The 15,054-nt window shown below is 33.0% G+C and overlaps 2 protein-coding genes across 5 annotated transcripts; both read right to left on the bottom strand.

Annotated features, from left to right (window-relative positions):
• Positions 1–4,391: 4,391 nt before the first annotated feature.
• On the bottom strand, positions 4,392–8,843 carry LOC105176927 (uncharacterized). 4 transcript variants are annotated; one of them, XM_011099902.3, is made up of 7 exons: positions 8,677–8,839; positions 7,635–8,006; positions 6,991–7,218; positions 6,543–6,897; positions 6,330–6,454; positions 6,058–6,193; positions 4,392–4,969 (listed from the first exon to the last, which is right to left on the bottom strand). In XM_011099902.3, exons 2-7 carry the CDS (start codon positions 7,976–7,978, stop codon positions 4,730–4,732), a joined length of 1,428 nt encoding a protein of 475 aa, XP_011098204.1. In that variant the 5' UTR covers positions 7,979–8,006; positions 8,677–8,839; the 3' UTR covers positions 4,392–4,729. The 4 variants fall into 4 exon arrangements, with proteins under 4 accessions (XP_011098204.1, XP_011098206.1, XP_088733415.1 ...); XM_011099904.3 differs by lacking the exon at positions 8,677–8,839 and adding an exon at positions 8,503–8,646; XM_088877289.1 differs by having other exon boundaries at positions 4,830–4,969; positions 6,058–6,212; positions 8,677–8,842.
• Positions 8,844–12,175: 3,332 nt separating this feature from the next.
• On the bottom strand, positions 12,176–13,447 carry LOC105177078 (aspartic proteinase CDR1-like). The gene has a single exon (XM_011100101.1). The coding sequence runs from the start codon at positions 13,445–13,447 to the stop codon at positions 12,176–12,178; it is 1,272 nt and encodes a 423-aa protein (XP_011098403.1).
• Positions 13,448–15,054: the final 1,607 nt, after the last annotated feature.

Consider the following 15,054-nt stretch of genomic DNA (forward strand, 5'->3'; position numbering starts at 1 on the left):
GTGCATGAAGTTTTTCCATCTATTTTTACGTTCGCAATAGTGACATTGCTTTTAATACCATATCGTTTTTTAAATTATTAGTCAGCTGCCACGATGGATCGAACCAACTAATAAAAATAAAAGCACCAACTTAAATTATCACTCGAGTGACATATGTCACTTTTCCGGCGACTTAGAAACAATCCAATGACCAAAGGACCAAATTTGTAAAAATCGAAGAGTTACAAAACTGTTTTCTTACTGTAATTAAAAAGATTGAAATATCATGAGGCTATTATTAGAGAGTGAAAATTGCAAGTAGCCCTTTTTTTAGGATAAATTATAACACTTTTTCTTGAGATTCGACAATTGTATCAAATTTCGGTGGTGCTCGTTGTAATTTACTCTTTTTAATTAATAAAAAACAATAAACGGCGACTTATTCTTTGTATTTGAATTAATATCTTCGCCACAATTTTAATTTCTTGAAAAGTTCCACTCTCCTGTCTCCACTCCTTTGTTTCTTGGTTTTCGCTCCCACGTGCTCTTATCCCATATTGAAGACGAAACTAATTTAACAAAAATAAATGAGATTACGAAGTTCCGAATCATTGCTCGATAATAAAAATTCTCCTTAAAATCCAATTCACTTACCATTAGAATATACACACATGTTAACTGTATGGCGTCTGTGTGTGCAATGCGTGTATGTGCAATGTGTATTCAAACAAACACAGTGGCTGGTCTCTGTGGTGTCTATGTGTAGTTTTAACTAATAAAAAAATTTATTTATTTATCAAAAATAAAAATTAATAATATTAATATAATTTTTTAAATTAGAAAGAATTTAAGTAGAATTCCACGAACCTACAATCAATTTGGAATGCAAAGGCGTGGAAGCAAAAGACTGAAATTGATGGCCAGGATCTGTTGTAATGTCATTGTTATTACATCATTAATTATGTCTCGTCTTATCTTAATTAATCATGACCCTCCATCGCATGCATTGACAAACCAATGACATGATTTTTTACCTAAATTTTGGTTGATTAAACACCACAAGAAAGCTTAGGTCTCATAAATAAATGTGAGATCATGAGTTCAAGTTCTATCGAACGTGCATATAAGTATTTAGGGAAAATAATATTTTTAATCTAAATTAGGTCAATATCACTTTTGATCCCATTCATTACGGGGTTAGCATTTTAGTCTCATAACTACAAAATTTAGCACTTTAGGTCCTCATGCAATGTTCTATCTACAATTTAACGATGTAGATCACGTGCCTAACACATTGCTGTTAAATATGTTTGATTGGAGGAAAAAATGACCATTTTTTTGCAATAGTAGTGTATGAGTGCTTCATATTGCCCACTTGATTCATTTGTGGAAGACATGATTCTTTATGTTGCTTTTACTTGGCTTCAACTTATAAACATATGAGAAGAATATGATTCAATTTTTGTGAGAGAAGAGAGGAATTGCTATATTTTTTTGCCTTAATTTTCTTTAAAATTTATTTTTTTTCTTCAGATGTAGTTATATTTTTCCCAAAAATGGTCCCAAGCTGAAAAACAAATCAATTTTATCTCAACCAAAAGTACTTAACGATCACATGCTAGGCATGACGCTACACCATTAAACTGTAGACTAAAAAGTGGATGAGGACCAAAAGTGCTAATTTTTGTAAGTTATGAGATTAAAAGTGTTAATCTCATAATAATGAGACCAAAAGTAAAACGGACTTAACTTATGGGACCAAAAGTGTTATTTTTTTTAGGTATTTATCTCATTTTATATGAATGTTTGTTTGACTTTACGTGAGTTACTATAATTTATTTATAATCATCATGATTATTAATTGAATTAAGTGTTATTATAATTTATTATTTACTGTCATCAACAATGTATTAATTAAATTAATGTAATACTATTTAAAAAAAATAACAAATACATATATGCGTGTGTGTGGGTGTGTGGTTGTCATCTAAGAAAAGCAAATGAATGTCATGGGAATCGACTATTGAACCAATCAACTAATTAGAGACTTAATAGGAATTGATATAAATATTTAATATAATTTATATTATTCTTTACATGACTATGAATATGTATGGACTTTGGCTATCGGTATATTTAGGAGAATATTTTATACACATAACGTATATATATATAATCTTTAAACTCGTCATTTGGATAAAAATATTAAGGACCCGTCTCGATATAATTATTTAATATATGTATATATATTGTTTTATTTTGTTTTGGTGGATAAGTACTAACAAAATATTATATTATTTTATATGTTTATTGTATGTATTTGTTTAACAATTGATGAAATTGAAAAATTATCCCATAATACTTAACGAGGATGAAGATGAAGAAGTTGTTAGTAATGTATAATTGCTATCAATGATTTGGATTGTTTCGTTATGAATAATTTTATTTATACTTGAGAATTTATTTTTTCGACTTGAATATTGGAATTAGGCAACGAACAATTTTGTTTGTAATTGACGTCTTAAATTTTCTATTATATATATTTGTAAAATAAATAAAAAGTAAAAATAACTGGGTTAGACCCATCACGACAGGTTTTGAAATGGGATAGGGTTTAAAAATAATCGGGGCGGGGTGGTCCTGGGTGAGTTGGTGGGTCTGATTTCGTGTCCACTCGAATTCACCCCATTGCCACCCCTCGTCAATTTATGATACACAAAGGCGAGGTTCTATAACTTTTGAAAATATTACGTTATGGGCTCTACTTCCACCAAATGTGCGAATGTTTATTTTATTTATATGCTTATTTTAAATTAAGCTAAATATGCTAAAATGAGAATGTTCTTATCAGTTATTTATTACAACCCAAGGCAATTTTTATATAAATTGAACTTCTTTATTACCTTTTTACCTTGCTATTTTTTGTATATTCCAAAAATATCCTATCTCAGTATTAATTAAATTCTATCCACCTATCTGAATAATTAGGTAATTTCATAAATAAGCTGGTAACACACCAATTATTGTACCAAATACTTTTATATCAACTTTTTTTTACTTTTCTATATATAATTATTATTTTCAAACTATTATTTTGTTTTCAGGATAATTATATTTTGACTTCTCAATTTATGATTTATTTAAATAAATTATTCATGCCTTTTACGTAATAACAAAAACCATTCATGACAGTCAAAGTGTAGTGAAAATTTGTGCAATAATGTTGAAGTTTTTGGAGGTGCATGTGTAACTTTTCAAAAAATAAGGACAATTTGTCTAATTATATTGATGTTTTAGATGGGTATATGCATAATTTTTTAAAAGGCAAGAATAATTCGTATAGATCGACCATAGATCAGGGTGTACATATACCTTTGGATAATCCCTATGGGATGCCCTGTAACTGTAATTGACGATAATCTTTTTACTAATCAACTACGACATTTTATAATTTATTTAACATATTTATTTCACGTGTATAGATTTTTAGCCTAAATAATACATGACCTAAATTTTATATACGTGATGTAAGTATATATTAATTGAAATAAAAGATACGATAAGATTTGAAATAAAAATTTTAATCCGTTTAGAGATACTATTGACATATGCACTTTTTTGGTTTAGGAATTTTTCTAAAATCTTAGGACGGAGAAAATAAATTTCAATAAGATTTCAAGATTTTTTTAGTTGTTAAAAATAGAAGAATAAAGGGAAAATGATAACATCTGTTTAATTGAAAAAGGAAATAATTGGCCAAATATGGCTGTAGCCAATAATGCAGAAAAAGAGATTGAAGTTTGAATTTGGGCTAAAAGTCAAGAAGAGTTACTCAGAATCTTTTAAGTTAGCAGCTTTTTCTTGGCTACTTGTGGGGTGTATTTGCAATAACTTCAGCTTTTGCGACAGAAATAAGTTATAAATTAAGTAGCACTAAATATTTAAAAAAAAAAAAAAACGAGAACAATTTAATATTTATAATTTTATAAATAACAGAAATTGATAGAAAAATACTTGCGATTTTTAATTTAAATCAACTTAACTTAATCTATTTAAAAACAGAATTATAAAAAACAAAACAAAAACACTTGTTTTCGACAATAGGTGTATAAGAGTTTGCAAACACACCTTTTGATTATTATTTCATGCCAATGTGTGTCATGTAATTCTCAAAATAATGTTATGTAACCAGATTCACTCAAACGGGTTCAATGGATTTGAATTTGGGAACAACCAAATCCACTCATCCAAACGCAATCTATACAAAATTCTTGTTGGAATCAATTTAGAAACATTTTTATACCTTTGAGCTGCTTCCAAATAATAAAATATTTTCATAGATAGACAATGAGCATCTCAATTAATATATCCATTTGAGCAAGGTGAAGAATTATCATCAAGCAGACAAAAAGTAAGAACTAGTGTTTCTTTTCCCATATAAATAAACAAAACTTGTTCTACAGAATTTTGAGGAATGTCATCAACATCAAACTCTTGCTCAGGCAAAATTATAGAATTTCAGCTAGCTGGATTTGTTACCAGAATGTTTTCAGGGAAGTACTAATTTGGGTTATCTGTCCAATCCCAAACGTCTATAACTGTTAAGAAGAAAGATCTAATGAACTAATGGCAAGCTAGACTACAATCTTTCGTTCGAAATCTACGGCTCCAACAGGGAATTCTTCTTTAAATTCCCGAGCATACCAAAAATTTTAGGCAAACCTAAACATAGCTCAGTGTGTTGGGTGCCCTAGAAACCAAAGAAACCAAGCTCACTAGCTTTCTCCTTTTCAAATGTCTCGAAATACTGATATATGATGGTCACTGCCAGCAGAATACCTGTTCCAGAACCAATTGCTCCCATAAGATCTGCCAGCACTGTCAGCGCACCAATACACATGCCACCAAAGGCGGCTGCAGTCGGTATGTAGCGGTTCAGCTCTTTCTGTAGATTTGATTCCCGATGTCCAGGCATCACCATTTGTTGTTCCTGTAATTTTTCAAGAAACACGTAACGGTGAAGATGACTCCTGATGGTTAATTTCCTGCTACTCCCCCCATAATGTGATTTTATTTATTGATTGAGAGAGTAGCCTAATCTGTTTCCGACACTACAAAATGTTCTCATGCAGAGCTTACAAGCTACAACACTATGTTCAGATATAAGCATACCAAAAACAAATTATTGAAGAATGAGAATGTGATGCTATTTCAGTGCGACAGAGAGAATTTCAACATAAAAATAATTAACACTTCTTTCTAACTTTTGATTGTTTTCCTCACAAATCCTATTTCAGTCACAAATAAGATAGTTGTTCAGTTAGATTGGATATTAATAATTATTATTTTAATGAGGGGGATGAAAAGAAGCAACAACCAAGATAAGACTCTGGTCAAGTACAATCTGTATTAGTTATTTACCTTTATTTTAACTTCTAAATTTTCAAATTAAAAAATTGGTACATTTTAGTGTCAGAGTGTCATCACCTACAGGTATAGCTGATAACATAACTTTGTCATCGGTGAAGTTATCTGAAGAAGAAAACCCTACTAAAAAGGGGAGCCCACAAATATGACATAGGAGTTTCAGACATCACATAACTTCTTCAACCGTGGACCACGATACAATCTACCAAAACGAAAAATAGACTTTCCTTCCAAATCTAGACAAGTTTCTGATATTTCTACATGGTGGGTGTCAATCCCCTTGGCACTCTATTCACCATTTGCTATCAAATGCCATAGGCCACAATCAGATAGTCAATAATATTCTAATAGCAAATATGGACAATACCATCCTCCTTCAAAGAGACATGTTCTTGAATGTTCTTTCATTGCTCGAAAAGTAGAAAACCGAGATGTTCATTTCATCTTAATATTAAAAAGTTAAATACTATGAGAAAGATGGTATGTAACTTCCCACTTTGCAATCAACCATGACGTATCATTTGCTTTCCATAAAATGAATTCATTAAAGAGTCACAATTTCATGGATGCTTAAGGCCAATTACCTGAGATATGAATGACCAGTGATATAATGAATTAAGACTCAAATCAACAAATAGCGTATTAAAATACCTTCAGCTGTTTTGCCACGTCTTTAGCTGAGGATCCTGAAACCTCAATCCACGTTTTTGAGAACAAAGCACATGCTGACAGCATAAACACAACATAAAATAGTCCATGGAAAGGATGGGCCAATATTTCTGACAAGCTGCAAACTCAATTCATATCTAGACTGGGTAAGGGCTCAGCAAAAAAGGCTAAGCTACGCACACTGACAAAGATGTGCTGTTATTAAGGTAAAATGACAAGAAACAAATACAGACACTGAAAAGAGTTAAAATTACCTTGATGGTGCAGTAATGTAATAAGCAAGACCGCCAACAGGAATAGATTGCCCAGAGTACTCGGATTCCTTCCACTTCCCCAAAAGGTTCACTAGGAAATTTCCACTGTATTTCCTATAAAGCAACTGCAGAAATACAAGTTGTATCATTTCACCTCATTACTGAAGAACTAATAGATCTCTCTAGCTCACTGACACTCGAGATGATTAATACCTGCGAGATGAAGTAGAGATTGGAAACAAGTGCAGACTGCAAAATAATGGGCATGTTGGAAGTATAGAATAACTTAATTGGATATGATCCCTGTTGACCACGGGCATTCTTTGACCTCACAGGCAAAACCACACGGAAGCCTTGGAAGTAAATGACAATGAGGAATATTAAAACAGTCGCAAGCAAGTTTGTAACATTTGGAAGATTCTGCCGGTAGAATGCCTCGCGCAACGCACGAACCTTGTCTGTCCGTGTTATCAACAAATGGAATAAAGCAATAACAGCACCTTCAAACTCAGCTCCACGCCCACTATTAATTGTAGTTGGACTAAATGCTTTCCAGATGATGTTTTCGCTGTTAGAAGTGTAAGCTCTGAGTAACTACTGGTACTTACTATTATACAAAAACACCCGTGACCACAGGATAAATATGATAACAGTTGCTTACCAAATATTTGTTGCGATGAAGAGTGAAATACCAGAGCCCAGACCATATCCTTTCTGGAGAAGTTCATCCAAGCAAATAACAATAATGCCAGCAAAGCAAAGTTGCAGAATTATAAGGATGGCATTACCAACTCCAAGTTGGCTGACACTACCATACATTCCTGAGAGCACATATGCAACTGCCTCACCAACTGCTATCAAGATACCTAGTAACTTTTGTGCACCATTTCTGTCCAAGTAAGAAAAATCAATCATCATTTCCACGGAGTAATAAAATTAAACATGTGATAAGAGAAAACAGCTTTTCATTTACTGAAACATTATGAGATATTGAAGGAGGACAAAAATAAGAGATAAAGGGACACCACCTCAACATATGAAGGCATGAACCTGTTCTCCATAGGTAGACTTAAACACAAAAAGTTGGAACCAATTCAAAAGCTCCCCAATTTCTTAGATTAGAAAATGTGTTTGGTTGTTTAGCCAGAACCAAAATCTGGAAATTACGAGCTCTTGAGAAATGACCCTATTTCTTTCTTATTTTGAAGAGTTAAAGGATACCTTCAATCAATTCCAGCCAAAAATCAAATGATAGAACATCATTGAATCATTAAAAAGACATGCTAAGCCTTAATGTGCACTTACAAAAGGGCTCGATCCTCTCTCACATTATTATCAACTTCAATGATCTTTGAACCCGCTAAAAGTTGCATAACCAGCCCAGATGTCACTATTGGTGTGATTCCAAGCTCCATCACAGTGCCTCGGTTCGAGGCAAGAATAACACGCATCCAATAGAATGGATCTGCACCTGTTGTCGAGTGTATGCCATACAATGGCAGCTGGCTGCAGACCAGGAAAATAAAAAGAGAGATTACAGTATAGATAACCTTCTCTCTGAATGGAACTCTCCTGTCTGCACTCTGAACCTCAGGAAGAAACGAAAGAAAAGGCCGAACTAGATGTAGTACTCTAAATCCACCTCCCATTTTCTTGGATCAAACTAAATCAACCAACCTGCAATATCACATTTTAAAGCAATACGCTTTAGCAAACTGAACAAAGCACCATATAAATACAACCTTGGTTGACTAGAAATGTGATGCACACTAGTAGTTACAATTTGGCAATAAATCAATACTAGGTTTTAGCATCTGTCATCATCATGAATTCAGCAAGTGATGTTCAAATAGAAGTAATACTTCCAAACAAGAATATTCAAATATTACCCCCACTATACAATCCATGTTTACTATATTCACAATTTAGTCTAAATGGATCCACGGCACAAAGAGTTCTATGCGTAAAATAGTCAACATAACGATTCACAAGATTAAATCAAACATAAAGCAGGATTACACATATTTTGCTTTTATCCACAAACAAACAACACATATCTCGACAACAGCGAATATTAACCTAAATTACCAAAACGCCGATTAACAGAACTCAACTCACTAACACAGCAAAATGGATTCCCACTCAATTACAACACGAAAATAATCAATCGCACATCGTCAATAAATAAATGAACTCTGTAGATCCATGCTTCAGAATTATGATCTTCTTCCTTAAAACCTGACTTTTTCTCGTTTCTCTAACGACCCAAAAACAACTAACTGGAACCATATAATAGAATCATGGAGCAAAAACAGAAATTCGTGACAGAGACAAGAATTGTACGGACCAAAATCACCAAATTAAGGAGAAGACGAGGAAAATCGGAGCTTGTTGATAGACCTATTTGGAGGAGGTTTTCTATTTGTAACGGGGCTCTTTTTCCACTCAGGGCTCCTTTCCATGGGCTGAAATTTGGTGGATTGAGCCTCCGTTCTATCCTAACACAATATTACTCATGGGTGCTTAGTCTGATTTTTGCTTTATGTATTATGGCATGGATAACTTGATTCGGTCCAACCCACTTTTTGTTCAAGTGAGTGCTATGCCCTTAAAAGATTTAAGGTAAATTGCAATTCTCTGAAATTTGACATAATTATAAATATTTCGATAGTGTTAAAGATTGTCTAATAAATATATTTTAGAGAGTACTTGTAATTTTTCAAACAATGAAAGAGTATTTTTAATTTTAACAAATTTAAAAAAACCCCATTGTAATTTGCCCCAAGAATTATCTAATCGGGCCTATTAGAAAAAAGAAAAAATCGACATTTTTAGTCGTTGCTGCTAAAACTTAACGGAAGTAGTCATGTGCCAGGTACATGTTCGTTTGAAGGGAAATAGCCACGTGTCTCTGGTTGTTTTGGGTTTCAATAAACTGAACTTGTAATATTTTTTATCTGATTATAATTTAAAAACTAACTTATTATTTATATAACATCTTTTAATTATCTTCTGAAATTGAATTATCATTTGGTCGGGGAATATTTCAAACTATAATAAATCAAATTTTATTTTTTCAAAGAAAAAATATTAGCGCAATTTTATTTTTATATAAATAACAAATTAGTATTTAAATTTTAATTATTGGCCTTTGAAATAAAGCTTAACATATGTTTATTATTTTTTGTAAGTGAATAATTATTTGGCCTAAAAAACTTTAGTAAACTTTGACCACAAACTATAAAAATAATTTTTCTTTGTTAAAAAATAAAAATATTAGAAAAAATATTTTTATATAAATAATGAATTGTTTTTTAAATTATAATTACTTGTATTGAGATAAATCTTAACCTCCTTTTATTGTTCATTGAAACTGAATTATCATAATGTGATCTGGAAATATCTTAATAAACTTTGACCATAAACTATAACAAATAAAATTATATTTTTCATAATAAAAATATTAGAAAAAAATTATTTTAATATAAATAATAAATTAGTTTTTAAGTTTTAATTATTTGCATATGAGATAAACTTTGATATCTTTTTATTATTTTTTGAAATCAATTATTATAATTTTTGGTTTAAAAACATTTCAATAAATATTGCCCATAAATTATAATAAATAAAATTCATTTTTTTTTCAAAATAAAAGTATTGGAGAAAATTTATTATTATTATTATTATTATTCAAATAATGAATGATCAGTTTTTAAATGGTTGCAGCAGTTGGCAGCAATTAATTTTCCTCCAAAAATGGTTGCTGCGTGTATGGATGCATGTGATCTGTCTTTCCCTCCATTTCTGTTAACCAGCAGCTGCTTGCAAGAATTAGTGATGAGCATACTGAGAACAGATCAAAGGAGAAAAGGAAAAGGATTCATTGGGTTGGAGCATGCATGCATGCAGTTGTTTACATGCTCATAGACAAACTATGTAATGATGAAGGTCTAATGATCTAGTTAGTTTCCCAAATTGTTGGTCTACGGTTTAAGGAAAGTGACAAATCACATGACGATTCACTTACTATGCAACTGGTTTAGTTCGGCCAAATCTGGTTTCGGTAAGAATTTTTTGAGACTGGTCTGGACTACATGAAAGGCTAAAAGGTTTATAAGAACCAGTAACTTATAATGATCTTGAACCATGCATGATTTGTTGGAAATAACTTTTTAAATTTTGATCTTGATTAAAGTTTGACAAATTACATTGGTGAGAAGCCCCACATTCTGACAAGTTTTTGCTAAATTTAAGACTGTTTATCATTTTACAATCATGATTATTGAGGTCAGACATGATCTGTTTACTTTGCCCGGAAAAGAGATGCAGCATTGTTGATTTCTATAGCTGTAAAGGATTACAGTTCTATAATCTTGATTAACCTCGTCTAATGTTATACCAACAGAAAAAGTCTGCCCATTTTCAGACAAGATTTCATTCTTTAACCAGCACAATCATCCTTGTAAAACTTGAGCAAATTCGTATTGATATTGAACATGAACCTGGTGTTCCATTGTTGAAGCGCCCCGATAATGGTCTGTTTCCCTGGCAGCAGGGCTGTGCATGTAACTCCCAGGCTCTCGTCTTTAAAGTGCGTGTCTCCGCATTATAATCAGCCCCATCAAAATGAAAAGTCATCATTGGATAGTCATTAAAACCAGGCGTAAGCCTATAGCAAGGTTGCAAATTCCGGTGTATCCTGTCAATCTTTTTCAGTTTGCCTTTGAAGTAACGATGAAATGCTCGATTCACCTTATCATATGCTTTTCTAGTGAGCACGGTGCACTGGATGCCTGTTTCCTTGAAAACGCCTCCGTTTTAAGTGAAAACAGGCTTGGAGATAGTCCCAGTCTCTACCCATCAACGCTGATGTCTGTTAAGTTCAAGAAAAGTCTCGAAAAATCAGTGTGTATTAAAGGGGTGGTTTCTCTTCTTCCCATCACGGCCAGAAATGTCTTTGCTAATGTTAACTATCGCTGTTGTGCAAGCAGTAAGAAAATCGCCCTCTAGACTCTTTCCGCAGTTGGCCTAGTAGAGATATCGGTGATCTGTCCAATCCCAAGACCCCGAGAGATTGAGGGGTTGTTGGTTTGAGCAGCCAAAAACGATATCCGGCCTTTATTTTTCAGAGCCAAGTAAGTGACATGTATCGACTGAACCTTTTAATGTATATTTGTAGCCACTCGATCCATATCTGCACCAAACGCACTGTTTTATGATACATTTGCATATCTTTTTAGCACAAAGACGATGGTTACTTTTTGAAGGTCCCCGAGCTGAAGGGTTGATAAGCTGTTTGTGAACACTGAGTCCGAATGAACCCTCTACCGGTGTCAAGTAGCAGCTTCACCACATTGCCTGGAGTGCCGATCTTAACATGAATTCGATTTCATCAAAATTTGTCACTGAGTTCAGATGAAGCCCTGCCGTTTCTTGTGTACTTCTGTGGAACAATGTGATAAACCTAAGGAGGAAAAGAATTCTGGCATGAAAATTTTGCTCCCATCCCATTTTCTTGATGCAATGATGAACTTCAGATCATTTGTTTCTCCAGGTTTATAACACTCTCCATGCTCAATAGAACACTAAATACAGATGACAATGACTATACCAAACTATTTAATTGAGGAGTTGTCTCTTGTTGATGTGATGATCTTGATTATCTCCACTGATTGCAAGAATAAATGCTACCATTGCATGGGACATTACAGATCATTATTAAGGGTTAGAAATATTTATTAGCAACTGAGATTTGTGTTATCTTGAAACCAAAAGGAGAACTTATGATGAGAAGAATTGCAGTCTTCCTCATCTTATCAAAGTTCTGTTCGTTTCATATCATCTGATCATCCTCTGTCTTTTGAGCAATCCTCATTGACAAACTTCAGCGTATTCGTGTTTATGTCAAAAACGAATCTTGTATTCCACTGCTGCAGAGCTCCCAGTATCGATACCTCTCCTGGAATCAGCCCTATGCACAGAATCCCCGGCTGTGGGACAACGTACAGATTCGTTGTCACATAATCAGCCCCTTCAAGATGAAAAGTCATGCTGGCATAGCTTTTCAAAGTCGAATTTTGTTTATAACAAAGATCCAGGTGGAAAGCTTTCCCGTTCACCCGTTTAAGCCTAACGTTGTAGTAATTTGCAAATGCCTGAATCACCTTATCATAAGCTTGTTTCTTGATGACAGTCAACTGAGCTCCAGTGTCGATGAAAAAACCACCTTGTTCGTATGAAAATAGAACAGGAGAAAGTCCCACCCTCTTCTTATCTACACTTATGTCTTTCAAATCCAAGAACAAAGTGGGGTGATAAGGGTAGAGTATTTTAGTAGTTTTAGCGTCTCTCCCGACTTGTGGGATGTCGTTTCCAAACCTCAAGTAGCTGTCTCCATCATGCAGGCAGTAAGAGTATTGTCCCTGAACTTCATTCCTCACTTGGCTTATCAGGGAAACTGGAAATTTATCCAGGCCAAGAATCCCAGAGAATACAGGGGACCGGCTCGAGCAGCCAAAGATCATGTTGCTAAAAGTCCTCACTCCATTGTTCTTGACTGCCAAAGTGAATGAATCAGATGAAAGGACTGCATATACATGTTGTATCTTTCCACCGTTGAAGCCATAGCTCTGTCTACAAACACACATCCCATTTATGCATTTGCAGCTTTTCTTGCCACTTTGGCACACAGGATGTTCACAGGGCAATGTACTATACGTTCTAGATTTCTTGGGATTGAAATAGTATTTTGATTGCTGGCACTGCGTCCAAATAGGGCCGCTCCCGGTGTCCAGAAGCAGCGTCACCTCCGTGCCTGGACTTCCAATCCTGATCTTAACCGCATAGCGTAAAGCCTGGTTTCTCACTGGAATTTGTACCGCGTTGGCGTAGACAGTATCGTTTCCGGGGTGTCGGGAGAGTGCTGTTGCATTGGAGGAGATGACCATCATTTGAATCTTCTGTGTTTGAGTGAGATTTGGATGGTAGAAGGGTGAGTTGGGGGAGTCCCATGGGATGAGTTTGAGGCTGAAGCCTGTGGATTCAGGAGCAGCTTCCTGGAAAAATGTTAGCAGGAAGAGGATTTTGAGTGGGAAGGTTTTCAGACTGGGCAATGCCATCTCAGGGATAATGAGATGATGATCATACTCTTTCTTTCATTTTATAGACTCTCAATTATTGATTGGTAAAGGGATTGTGCATTCATTGAGAAATTCCAGTGTTATAGAATGGGAAACAGAAGAAGGTAAACTTATGCTTTGTTCCCATAGTACACAACGTTTACATTTTTAGTCATCTACTTTATGGGATGTTCAAAATGGACCGAGAATTGAAAAATCTCGATATATTTAGCCCTCTGTTTTACGGAATTTTCAAAATAATCACAAAATTAAAAAAGACACATTTTGTCCTCTGCTTTATGGGATTTATGAAACAAAATGTGTTGAGTTTTTTCAATTTTGAGACCGTTTTGAAGATTTATTAAAGCATAAGACTAAATGTGTCTAATTTTCCAATTTGGGTATCATTTTTTTAGAAATACCATAAAGTAGAGGACTGAAAATATTGAATTTTCTATCGTATAGGACTAAAAACATAATTTCGCTATTCAGAAAGGCATTGTAAGTTTTGAATTGGGTAAAGGGAAAATTGTTACTGAATCAGGATTGGCTGAATAAGGATTAACATAAGAAGTGGGAACTTGAGTTACCAAAATCTGTATCTGACATGAATTGATACTAGGGAAGTACATTTAATGTGTGTTGTATGATTTAAAATTTTATAAAATAAAATAAATAATTAATACGTATGACAAAGTAAATTAATATTAATGAAAAATTATTGAGAGAGCTAATTGATTATATAAATGGATATATTGTGAATACATAAAAATATTTAAAGGTAATTTTGTCAAGGTTTCATCTTTAATAAATAGCATTTGGATATTTTGCTATTTATTATCATCTCTTTCGGATGCCAACTATTAGTCCTTTTATTTTATTATTAGTGATAAATATTTAATTATTATTTAAAAAAAGAATAATTTTATTTACACTTTCTCACCTATTATTTTTTTATACAAATTATTTATACTTTTTCAAAAATTATAAAAATAATCGCTGATAGCCTTTGAAATCCCAAAATACCTATGTTGATTTGGTCAGATTTTAATTTAATTTTTAATGGTAGAAATATCCCAGGGGTGTTTTGTAATTATCAAAAGGTAGAGGAGGTGTCAAAATGATATTTATGGGGATGAATAATATGGTCGCGTATATTTTTTTTATTATTTATATTATTTTTAATTTAAGTTTAAATTATTTAATTATATATTAATAAGAATTAGTTACTAGCTTATAAATTTAAATTAAAAAATTATCACACTTGTATAAATTACTTTAAATTCTCAAAATTAAAAGATTTTTTATTTATATTTATAACTAAATTTTATTAAAATTAATAAATTATATATATGTATATATATTTATACAATATAAATATATAAATGTATATAATTAGACATATTTATATGTATATCTATATATTTATACATACACATTTTGATGGTCAACAATGGCGGAGGGTGAAAGGCTGGGCGCAAGTGGGGTGAGGCCGTGGAAATGAGGGCACGAGTAGGAATTGAGGGTGTACAGGGCGATAGATTGGAAAGAAGGAATAATTTTTAAAAAAAATAATTTAATAATTTAAAATATTTTTTAATAAAAAA

Source organism: Sesamum indicum, linkage group LG13, assembly GCF_026168435.1.
Source record: "Sesamum indicum cultivar Baizhima isolate 11 linkage group LG13, ASM2616843v1, whole genome shotgun sequence".
NCBI lineage: Eukaryota > Viridiplantae > Streptophyta > Magnoliopsida > Lamiales > Pedaliaceae > Sesamum > Sesamum indicum.